At 46.4% G+C, this 12591-nt stretch overlaps 1 protein-coding gene across 1 annotated transcript; it reads left to right on the top strand.

Moving 5' to 3' along the window:
- Positions 1 to 11244: 11244 nt before the first annotated feature.
- On the top strand, positions 11245 to 12319 carry LOC142793094 (uncharacterized). The gene has a single exon (XM_075885738.1). The coding sequence runs from the start codon at positions 11245 to 11247 to the stop codon at positions 12271 to 12273; it is 1029 nt and encodes a 342-aa protein (XP_075741853.1). The 3' UTR covers positions 12274 to 12319.
- The last annotated feature ends 272 nt before the right edge of the window (positions 12320 to 12591 follow it).

The following is a 12591-nucleotide window of genomic DNA, read 5'->3' as shown; positions in this document are numbered from 1 at the left end:
AACAAGAAAAGCTCAAAACGAAGAATTTTCGCATGAGTTCCGTTTACACACGAATAAAAACTTAAGCCTTCGTGCCAGCTCTCTGCGCACGCTATAACCCAAGTTCAAACGTAACCGTTTTTTCACGTCTGTAGTAGGACACACCCTGACAGACTGAAATCTTTCACACTAGATTCGGCTGCATCTTAGAACTGTCAAAATCGTAGCTCATACCTCGACTTTCGGTAACGCGTAACGCTCAGCCTAAACTATCACACGATACCTAAGTATTCTATCAAAACCAAAGTGACGGAACTAAACCTTGCGTAATAGTCTTGTTTGGTTAATGTTACTTTATCATGCCAGTCCCTTGGATAAAGAACGCGCTGGGTTCCTTCAGGTGCGTTAGCTCTATTCGCACTTATAAAGCGCTGTAACATTTCCCGACCAAACGTATGCTTTCGTACCATCTAAAAATCTTCTAAATGCGCATTTGTTTGTAAATGTTTACGAAAACAACATAGCGCGTTCGGCACGAACCCTTTGAAACCAGTCTTTGTTTTCTGCTCAAACCAGAAACACAAAAGAAAACATTGCCTCAAAGGTTCAAAACTGGAGAAATATTCAAAAACCTTCCTTCCAGAACTCTTCGTCGCATTCTGAGAAAAGCTTGCAGCTGTCCTTCACGCTTTTAGTCTTGCACGTGGCGGTCGTGTTCGCTGCGGCTTTCGCGATCGCCACAGGCCACAATGAGCGCTAGCTCCGAGCCCAACTTTGCTATCTCGCCTCATTCCTGATTCTGGCTGCCTTTCTTCGCGGCACGGAAGATTCCTGAAGTGCGGGGGAAATATTCGCTATTGTCCTGTGGTATTTGGTTCCACCCTGAATTGAGGACCAGCAGCCTTTCTTTAGGAACCTGTGGACATCGTTGTCGACGCGAATCTGTTTTTTTTTTTCAACCGCGCATTCCTTTTTAGGAACGCGTGTCCCTTTCCGCTACTTCTCTCTCGCCAATTTCGCCTGACCGTACACCTCAAGGTATGGTTTGTAGAATTTCCCGATGGCCAACCCTTCCGTTTCCGCCGCGGCATGCCTTCTGCATCCACCTTTTGTGGTGCCGCAGGTTCCCGCTTCCTTCTTTTGAGGCGACGCTTATGCACAACCTTTCTTTGGTTGTTACAAACTTCCCCGGCTGCGTCATCGGCAACCCTACAGTTCAGGTGTGCCTGTGCACCACCCTTTCTGCAGCATTTGCCCTTTGGTTTCTCCGCTCCATTGCTCTGACGGCCTAATTTATCTGCGCAACCTCTCACAAAACTAAACTATGGGCCCTCCACAGATCTTAACTCGTGAAAACTAGCGTCCTGTTCAATTTCCAGGTAGTTTTTACCGTCCAGCCGATCGTTTACGTGCCGCTGCTCGAGGCATGTCTCTAACAACACACAATCTCTGTTCATGCTGCTGGGATTAGACTTTTCCTCGAAACGATCCTCCACCAAACTTGTGCCTGTTTGTACACTGGATTGACGCCATCTCTCCGCTGAATCCAGTGGTTGCAACCTGGGTTGACGCGATCCCATCGCTGCCACCAGTTGTTGCGACTATGGGTCTTGCGCGTCTCAGTTTGGTAGCGGGCCTCCGTCCTAGGACCCATCGCCGAATAAGTCAGATGAGGTGCTCGTAAAAACAACAACAATTTATTCACATGGTTAGTAACTGAGAATTCAAAAAGAGGTGATCAAGTGATCAAGTAGAAGTACATGAGAACTGTGAGCTGTGGAACTTCAAATACACGAAAGTCTTCGGCTTATATAGCGCCTCGTGGCCAACCCTGGGCACATTGTCCGTGGCTTCCGCCAATAGGGCGCTCCATGGTCTAGGTGCTCCACCCAAGAAGGAGAGGAAAGACACCACACAATGCATGCGGAGAGGGCACAGTCCACACCATGCCCAAATATGGTCACCAAAGCACTGCACCGACGTTTTTGCACACGTCACCAAGTTTCGCGTAGGTCCGATGATTTTGGTTTCCAAGATTCTTCTGGCAGCTGGGTGAGGTTCGAAAAACCGGCTGCCAGTACACTTGTCAAACTTGTCTGAATGTGTTTGGGTAGGACAATTTAGTGGCGTGCCAACATATCGTCAAAATATGCCACCCCATTCAGCCGATGCTATGGAGAAAGGGGAAAGGAGGAGTAGTGAACTAATCCCTCGTTGTCGAGGCCGGCTCCCGCAAGGGCTGCAGCAGATAGTGCCTGTTCCTTCCCTTCGACCCCACATTCCATTCCTCGTTGTTTGCTAGGAGCAGGGGCTTAGCTGCGAATATCCTTCTCCTCGCAAGATGCAGCCACAACCAGTTTGGTTTTAGCTATCATCCAAAACTGCAAATACCATGCTGGTTCCGAGATTTCCAGATCCTGGGTGGCCTCGAAAATGGCTCAGCTGCCTCCTTGTCTGCCTCGAAAGCCTTGCTCCCAGCAAACACAATAGCCTTTCTTGAGTCGAGCTCACAATGGCCTCTCTTGGCTCGTGGGTTTTCTTTGCGCGAACCAGTCCCGAACCCCTCGTTCAGGTTTTGCCTAGAGGAAATCAACCCGTCTTGACGGCATACCCTTGCTTGGAATGCGTCGAAATATTTTCGTCCTGTTCACAAAGGCCGAAAAACTAAACTTCAATAATAATGACGGTCGTAACAATATATATATATATATATATATATATATATATATATATATATATATATATATATATATATATATATATATATATATATATATATATATATATATATATATATATACATATATATATATATATATATATATATATATATATATAGCTGTGCAGTTTAACATGGTAATCGCTTTGTTTCAATTATGTAGTCAAATGCCGCAGAGCAGACGTCCCTGTGGATATAACCAAATTTAATGCTGCGAAATGATAACATTACTTACACATTTAATTCTAATCCTAATTTTTCAAGTGGAGCTATCAGATATCTTTTCCTCTGATAAGAATATCAGAGACAGAACAAAAAGCAATGATTTTTCATTTCCATTTCTTCGCAAATCTGACATGGAAATGGGGCTTTTTCTTTCTTTTCGTCGTCTTGATAGCCTGCTACGTTACCCCCTGAGGTCGACGCCTTCAGTTTCCCCTGTGTGGGCGGGGTGACCTCGCTCCTCTGGTGTTGGCAAAAGTGCGTCGCTGTGACTAAGGCGGCCGGGCAGGAGCTGGACAGCGTGGACAATGTCGGAGCAAGTAATGAGGTATTCTCTCGTCATCATTGGTACGGCGGCCGCTGAAAGGGTGTCTAGGCACGAGAGGTCCTCAAGAACCAACGTCGTCGCGGCGTGACACGTAGAATTTCACATGTCCAATGTCAAACCATGGCCTCAGAGGGTGAAACGGATCGGCGTAGTGCCAGCAATAACGGGCTATGTGGCCCACACTTCTGCAGTTGAAACAGAGTGGTCGCACCTATACAGTGCGCCAGGTGTCCCTTTTGCGAAGCTTTGGACGCCATGACGACTCCTCGCGTGACGAAGGCCATGGGATACCAGCAAACGACTACAGTCGCATGGCGGCTGGACGGCAGGGCACCTCGATATCTCACCCTGTGATAGTGACCAAGGAACAGCTGCTGGGGGCGGGTGTTACGAAGGCGGGTCGGGTAAGGAGCTTCGAATATTGGTGGCGTACACTCTAAAAAATATCGAATAAAAAGGATGTCTTTTTGTCCCACAACAATAATCGTCATCAGGCTTGCGTGCGCTTCCTTTCTTGGAAACTCGGCGCTGGCCACTTTCCTATCGAGAATGCAATGTAACCCTGATAATGGACATGTCGATCGTGACAGGAATGTACCGGGCGCGGGGCGATAGCGCAAAGATGGAACGCAATATAGATGACGATTATTGTTGTGGGACAAAAAGACACCCTTTTTACTCGCTCTTTTTTTAGAGTGTAGGTCATGGGACGCTGCTCTCCGTGGGGCAATATCAGCTGTCAAGAATGCTTGGCGGATTTCGTGGCGGATGACTTGAGCGACAGATGCCATGGGTCTGCCCACTACCGGAGTCCACAACTTCTGCAATTCTTTGCGAACAATCTCTCTGATAATCTCACGCAAAGAGCTCCGATTGTCAAACGTAATAGCGGCGGCATGAATTTGGAGGCTTCTGGACGAGTGGTAATACTCTCGGCAGCGTTGGTGAAGTGTCCACTCGATAACCATAGCTTATTTGAGTAAGTACACCACGGTGCTCATGGGACAGTGCAACTTCGTATCTTCAGTCATATGACGGTAAGCCCTCCGAAAGAGACGTGCCATGTCCTCGGCGAACATTGCGACCGTATCATTGCGTTTTTAGACCCTTCGCTCCAGTAGTTGCTGGGCGCGATCACGTTGGTCAACATTGCCAAAGGTTTTAACCATCTGCTGGTGAAAGTCGGTTCATATGGACAGGCTGCTGTCTCTGTTTTCGTACAAAGTGCGAGAGCTGTCGCCAAAGTAGAAGTAGGCATAGGAGAGTTTTTCTGAGCAGACCACTGGTTGATTTCCGCAACACAGTCGTAGTAATCTAACAAGTCTTTCATGTCTTCTGTGCGTCCCCACCACAGAGTTCAAGCACCAGTGGTTGAAGAAAAAAAAACGTTACCTGAGACGGAGTTGGAGGACCTGTGCCCTGAATTGCCGGCCTAGGGCTGGCGTTCGCCATTTATTGAGGTAAGCGGTATTTTCTACAGAGCTCCTGCGAGGGGTGCACTCTGGAGGAAGGCCTCGTAGCCGACGACTGAATTGATGAACAGGAGTTTCAGTAGGCACGTCCGGGCTAGATGAACTGCTCCCGGTAGGGGTGTGGAGCATCGAGCATAGCTACGGCCCCGCACCTCTATCAGTGTCGTGGTGCAACGCGAACACAGAATGACAGCGGCTTGCGGCAGCGAAAGAGCATGTTGTTGATGATGATGATGGTGGTGGTGGTGGTGGTGGTAATGGTGGTGGTGGTGGTGGTGGTGGTGGTGGTGGTGGTGGTGGTGGTGGTGGTGGTGGTGGTGGTGGCGATGGTGGTTATAGTGGTGGTGGTGATCATCATCATCATCGCCTCATATGAATGGCGCTCACCCACAAAGGGGGTGGGCCAAGAACACGGTGGCAGGATGCTCTAGTATTGAAACTGACAGCAATCTTAAAAAAATAGTTTAGAGATAAAACTGGGAATCAGTGAAATTAATTATTGAGTAAGCACTCAAATCATCTTTGTTTCCTGATTGAAATAAATACGAATTACTAAATAATAATCTGAATAAGTGAGAATAGACTAACACGGTGATATTTTTCTTGTTTTGATGTAGTCAGACACAGTAGAGCATACATCCCTGTGGCAGTAACCTAATGAATGGCCGCCAAGTGGGGTAAGTATTTTAATATTTACTACCATTTTTAACTTCTGCAATGGGGCTTTTGAAATTATTTTTCTCTGAGAAGATTAACGACGACGGAGTAAAAGGAAATGTTCAATTGTTTCAACTTCGTTGCAAAAAATATCCAATGTGGACGCGTTGAGTTTCACTTTGTTTAGGCAATATTGATTTGTGGATCTGCAGAGCGCAATCTTGTATGATTAACTTCTAACTGGCGAGATACACACAATGGTTTATTCCAGCAATGCCTTAAATGCTCGGGATCTTTGAATTTATCCAATGATAATTTTCCTATTTCGCATTGCTAGCAAGCATTTATGAACCTTAGCGCTGTCACGTAGGCCATATTTAGTAAAACTTAGATGATTACTCCACTCAGGGATACTGTCGCTTAAAAGTCCACCATTTCGTTCAAATATAATCCACGGTGTCCTGGTACCCATAGCAAATACAGTTTTTGTGCGTTTTTGCTATTAAATGACGAAACGTATTCATCAGATCTACATTTGCTACGACAGAGTGGCAGTACATACTGATAGCGAATCTGTAATGATCACTGCTGGTTATTTACTAGAGGGCATTTTACGTAGGGCTAGAACAATAGCCAATAACTCTGCAGTGAATACAGGGGCCGAATCTGGGAGTCTAATCGAAAATCACTAGTCAAGAAAAGAAGCAAAGATGCCCACTCCAGCCTTTTCTTTCGACACAGATGCATCAGTCGCAATTATATTGCTTATCTCCGGGTGGGCTATATAACCTGCTAGCTGTTCATTTAAATACCTATGCGGCAATTGCTTCGCATTGTGAGGAAATATATCATCAAATTGTATGCTAAGCATTGACTCTAGGTTACCTAATGGGCCAATACGTTTATTTTAACTTTCAGCTGCTCTAGCATCGCTTCTGCAAATGTAATTTCTGGGGTGTGTATTCGCGACCAGTCTATTTCGAAGAACGAGTTCGGTTCATCAATGAAAACGTAAAACGAGCGTCTTTGGTGCAAACTGTGTATTTTTCAGAATGGTTGCACAGCAAGAATTTTAAACCGATTAAGCATAGGGAGTAGGCGAGCTTTCATAGGCAACACGTGGTTTGCAACAACCTTTGGGAGTCTTAGGCACAAACGCAACGCTTCCTTTTTCGACAGTACTAGGGGTTTCGTTTTATAAGCTGCGCTGCCAGATAATAACACACATATGAATTCCATGATAGGCCGCACATACAAATTATATATCATCATTAGCGTATGTCTTCTCAACCACGTTTTATCGTTTGCGAGCTTCCGTAACCACCCGTGGCACGTGTTGCCTTAGGCACACAAGGAGTACACATCATGGATGTGGCTTCTCCAATTTAATGTATCAATATATATAGTGCCTAAATATTTAGGTGAATTCGTCTGCGGAATGAGCTGATTACTATACATTAGAGAAATGTCGATAGGCTGCATAAAAGAGGGCACAAGAAGCGCACTTTTCTTTACGTTCAGCGTCATGTTAATGTTTTTTACCGCACTTCTGGCGTATTTAGAAAAATTTGTAGACTCAGGTATAGTGATTGAAGATCGTTATTAGTCACAAAGAAAGCAATATCGTGTTGACTTCTTTGCGTGTTGAGAATCAGCTGTACAAAAAGACGCCTGCTTCGTCATCGTCTCCAAAAGAGCCACTAGCGGAAACCGGCAAAATATTCCCATCGTCATTTTCCTTATGTACACACATGTTAATATGTAATGTTTGGAAAATGAGATGGGCAATACTGCAAGCACAATTGATGTTAGACCAACACTACGCCTGCATAAAATATTCTTTCAAAAGAGTTCGGAGACTTGGCATGGCTCTGTGGCAGAACAATTGATTGCCACGCAGTAATGCTTGGGTTCGATTCCTTCTGGGACCCCTGGTATTCATTGTTTTCATTCGTCGAGTCAACGCTGCCACTGTCGGTTTTTCTGATGCTCTGGCATTTAAATTACCACTGCTTATTCTCAACGTTATGGCGTAGAAATATACTGTTAATTACATGTGGCGAAGCCCGGAGTATACGGATATGTGCCACGTCGTACCAGACAGGATTTTCTGACTATTCATGTTGCAGACAGTTTTTAAGCCGTCTTACCCTCCCATGACCAGTCATAATCTTCAAACCATCTCGTACTCGCATGACCAGACAGCCATAACCGTCAAGCCCGCCTACCCTTCCATACTGATTTTCGTGTCTACGCCAACTTTAGGAGGTGATGACGAGAGCAAACAGACGATAGATAGATAGATAGATAGATAGATAGATAGATAGATAGATAGATAGATAGACAGATAGATAGATAGATAGATAGATAGATAGATAGATAGATAGATAGATAGATAGATAGATAGATAGATAGATAGATAGATAGATAGATAGATAGATAGATAGATAGATAGATAGATAGATAGATAGATAGATAGATAGATAGATAGATAGATAGATAGATAGATAGATAGATAGATAGATAGATAGATAGATAGATAGATAGATAGATAGATAGATAGATAGATAGATAGATAGATAGATAGATAGATAGATAGATAGATAGATAGATAGATAGATAGATAGATAGATAGATAGATAGATAGATAGACGGACGGACGGACGGATGGATGGATGGATGGATGGATAGATGGATAGATAAAAACTCTAAAGTGTCTGCAGTACGCATAGAAGTTAGAAAGTATGAAAAGGTTGCGTCTTATACACTAAATCTTATCCTAGGCAACGCTGTTCGTGCTATTTTGGCTGGATTCATAGGTTAAAAACGTCGTTTGGCAGAGTCGTTAAGAAAGTCGAATGAATAATTTTACTTTGTGAAGTTAGCCGGTGTCCTTCTATGCAAGAATATGCGCGCAACCCATCGATACTTTGGGATATATAAAAGCGGCCTTTAGTAATTCTTCATCATTATCATCATCATCCTGGGTCCCATGCTTAGTAATTATGTGCCGTAATGAAATTGAGTCGAATTCAACAGCAATGACGAAAGCACAGCACCCATGAACGCAACAACACACCACACGAATGGTTTCAAGACAACGACTTATTACAGAGCTGTATTGTTCTGCCGCGTTCATTCTTAACGTATGCGCGCCATGATTTGTGGGGTTTAAAGTCCCAAAACCACCATATGATTATGAGAGACGCCGTAGTGGAGGGCTCCGGAAATTTCGACCACCTGGGGTTCTTTAACGTGCACCCAAATCTGAGCACACGGGCCTACAACATTTCCGCCTCCATCGGAAATGCAGCCGCCGCAGCCGGGATTCGAACCCGCGACCTGCGGGTCAGCAGCCGAGTACCTTAGTCACTAGACCACCACGGCGGGGCTTATGCGCGCCATGCGTGCCGTTAATGCAAAGCGCACAACTACGTCGGTTAGTGGATGACTCAGAAGAAAATGGCGTACTTCCGCGTTTCGGTTGCAGTTTCGCTGCTCAATGTGGCGGAATTTAATTATTTCGCAATTATTACTGTGGCGGAATTTAATTATTTTGCAATTATTACTAGAGGCCGCTTTGTGCAAATCTCAAAGCTGTTATGTGTTCTTCGCAAGAAGGACTTGCATTCTTCTTTTTGGCGTAACCACTCTGTTTCACTAAATATTTCGCTAATTAATTTGTATGAGTTCAAAATGATGTCTTTAGCCATCTTAAGGTGCCTGTGGCTACAGAACGAATTGTGAAGGCATCGAACAAACGTCCCATGTGTCTGATTTTTGAGCATCTGTATACCCGTATTTGTATACCTCGCATGCATGTGCACACACTCCTACCTTCCCCGCTACGCCACGACGTTATGCTTAGCAGGGGGTATAAGACCGTGGTTTCGACATAAAACACCGTATGACTTAATTATGAGTAAATCCATAGCGCAGTTACAGTGCACGGTGACGCACGCGACTGGAAATTTCAAATCAAGTCGACTCAAGTATTTATTTCCACCATTTATGTTACAGATAGAGGACAAAGGACAAATGAAGTTGCCTACATGTGCTTCAAGTTGGGCATAATGAAACATAGAAGCAGAATTTTTTAAGCGAGTTCATTTTTTAAGCTAAGGTCATTTGAAGTCGTACACGTTGAGCTCATAATATCCTACAGTCGCTCTGTTCTCATGCCCGTAAAAACAGTTTGCTACGAAATGGACGGTCAAAAATTGAAAAAGTTTCAGCACGCAATGTAGGACTGCATGAGGGAAGAAGCAAATGGTGTAGCTGGGAGTCGGGGGCTTTTGAATCCCCCACTTTTTCTCATTTCGAATACCGACGTAGGCAGTCCCACATCCATACAAACACACGCACGGATATACGTTAAGTATGGCTGAGCCGCCCCACCAAAGAATATTTTTTGGCTACGCTACTGCGGTCGTTTTTCCATTTTTCAATGTTGACCAGCCTGAATGATATTCGGCTGGTGCTTCCAAACAGAAATGCCTAAGTGAACCTCTTTAGCTTTAACGTTGAAACAGGTGTACAGAACATTGCTAAATGTTGAATGCGGTCAGTTTGCTGTAACTTTCAGTTACTGCATGTTTTGGGAAACTGTTCCATTTAGTCATGGAAACAGCGTGGTTTCTTCGCTTTTTAACGCGATGGCGTTGAAGAGCTCGTCACGCAGAAATTACAGCGTCAGTGTGGGCGTCGTTGGTTGTGAGCGAAAAATTATTTTGTCCCTGACCGACCAATCGAGGAAGATGCAAATAAAATAAATAATTCCGGGTGCCTAACACAGTTTGTTTGCGTGGCAAGCAAGTGTTCTACCCCGAAGCACACTTGGCAAAACGGTGAAAATAACTTCCTGTGCTTGTATACATGCAGGGCAAGCTAACATTCATGGTTTACACGCATCGTGTATACAGACTTAACCTGAAGTGTCACCGCAATACTACCTGGTACAAGCTTAGACTGTTTTCGGGTGTCCGAAAATGATTATCATAGCCTCGTCTTTGTTTAAAGCAGGCCTCCCTTTACAGAAGGCACATAAGTCAGTGCCACATAGCGGGTGAATAGTTGTAAAACATTTCACGCCGGCGACTGCTCGCGGTTTCAAGCACGCACCCATTACACACAATGCAGCCGTGTGCGAAAGGTTCACCGACACAAGCCACTCTCAACCTTATCGATTACATTGCAGTAATCCACAACTGAATCTGTTCGAGTACTATCATACATAAAAGTATGCACTAAGTAGTTTAAGTACGCACTATAGGAAAAAGTTATCGCTATCGCGGTCAGATTTTCAACGCGAAGCTTAGGATCCCCCAATTTTTTTAGGCTCCTTATATCGTCAATTCAAAGTCTCATCGCATTGCTGAACGCAGGACCTTCTGAAAAAAATGTGTGGATGATTTTATTTTCTTGTATTGTATTCTTGTAAAGCCCCGGAAAGAAAACTTTTTTTTTCTTTGTTGGACAAGTTCTTATCGTCGTCTTCTTTTTCATTCCCTAGTTTTCAAAGCATTGCTGCGGCGTCCTGGTACGGAGCGTTGTCTCAGCTGACACCAGCAATGAATTCTTCGTGGGCACACGGTTACTGTAAGGGGCAGTTGAGGGGTGCGTGAGACGCAGCCTATATTTTCTGATATCACATTTATCGCTCGCTTATTTCATTTCAGGAAACGCGGCGAACGAGACAGCCGCTTTGGATATAATGGTTCTGACGCAGCGTCCAGGCGGCGTGCATCGCAAGCGGCCCTACGAGAGAGGCACAAGTGCACGGCGTGTCCGCTGACCTCCCGAGGTATAAATCGCGCCACCAAGGCGCTGCCTCCAAAGAGTTTTGTTTTACTTCATTACGCGATGCCATGATGAAGGTCTGCGAGACGAATGCAGCAGACGATGCACTCGCGGCCACCGACTCAGACGACGAACCCGTTTTCCGGCCTTTGCGCCGCTATAATTGGACCGCCTTCCGAAAGAGGGGGCGACGTGCCACACTCGACCAAACCACACGCGGCACCGAAGCGCACCTGAATGTAGCCGCAATTAGTTTGCCACCACCTAGTGTAGGTTGTGAAAATGCAGCTTTCAACGAACTAGCACAAACTGCGCCTCAACTAAACGAGGACCCCACAGAGATTGCACACCCACCGCTGGCGCAGCGCGCTGGCAACGGCGGTGACGACAACAAGCCGCCCAGCTACGCAACAGCGCTTTGGATGACGTCACTGACCCTCGGCGTGCCTCACGTGTGCTGCTGCCCGGTGGCGTCGTCGTGCGGCGAGGGCGCAAATCACGGCGGCGAGTGCGGCATCGGGCCAACGCCAGCAGTTCCTCCGGAGAGCCGCGATGCGCGGGAGGTAACTGTGTGCGACGAGGATGCCGTCAGCGTGAGTTCAGTCGTCGCGGGACGCCCACCAGGGCCCGGGATACGAGCGTCCACGCTGGCTCGACACCGCAACGACGTCGTGGTGGGCGCCACCCGGCTGGAGCCGGGGCCGGCGCACCACGAAGTGCTCCCCGACATCTTGAACGCGCACCTGCCGCCGCCGTACGCTACACTGGCTCCTCCACCTTCATCGTCGGCCAGGCGACACCTACCACCGCCTCCGAGGCTTAGGCCGCCGCGCTGCGTTGTGGATACCGAAGTGGCGGAGCCCAAGCATTGCTGTGGCGTCCTGGTCACCCAGACCGTTAGCATCCGGTGGTTCATTGTGATGATCGCGTTCGTCGGTCTGTGCTGTGCTATCGTGGGCACCGTGCTTGGTGCGCTCAAGGCGACCGGACGGGAACACCTCACCGTCTCCTTGCTCATGATCGGTGAGTCCTCTGACATCTCCGTCGCTTTGTTTTGGCACGCGAACAGCTGGGCATGCTCCAGGGGGAGCGCGTGACAGCTGTGGCAGTGCATCAGCTGTTGCCGCCTCGCACCTCTCCCGCATGGTCTCGGGCATGCATGGTGTACGTCTATAACCGCGTAGAAAGTTGGTGGGTGTAAGCGACTGTTCCAGAAGATTGGCTTTGATGTTGCTGCCACTGCGCCTGTGTTCGTCGTACAGACCGTATTATTTTTTTTCTTAGTAATTATCGGTGGCATGAAACCAGTTAACTGAATCGTTCTTTAATTGATGTAATGCTCGCTGTCAGTGTTTCTCGCCTTGAAGCACCATTATGCCTCCTTTCCTTTTGGCTTTTCACGTCTGCAGTGTAAG

Source organism: Rhipicephalus microplus, unplaced genomic scaffold (assembly GCF_043290135.1).
Source record: "Rhipicephalus microplus isolate Deutch F79 unplaced genomic scaffold, USDA_Rmic scaffold_277, whole genome shotgun sequence".
Classification (NCBI taxonomy): domain Eukaryota; kingdom Metazoa; phylum Arthropoda; class Arachnida; order Ixodida; family Ixodidae; genus Rhipicephalus; species Rhipicephalus microplus.
Note: the sequence above shows the minus strand (reverse complement) of the source record. Positions and strands in the feature narration are given on the sequence as shown.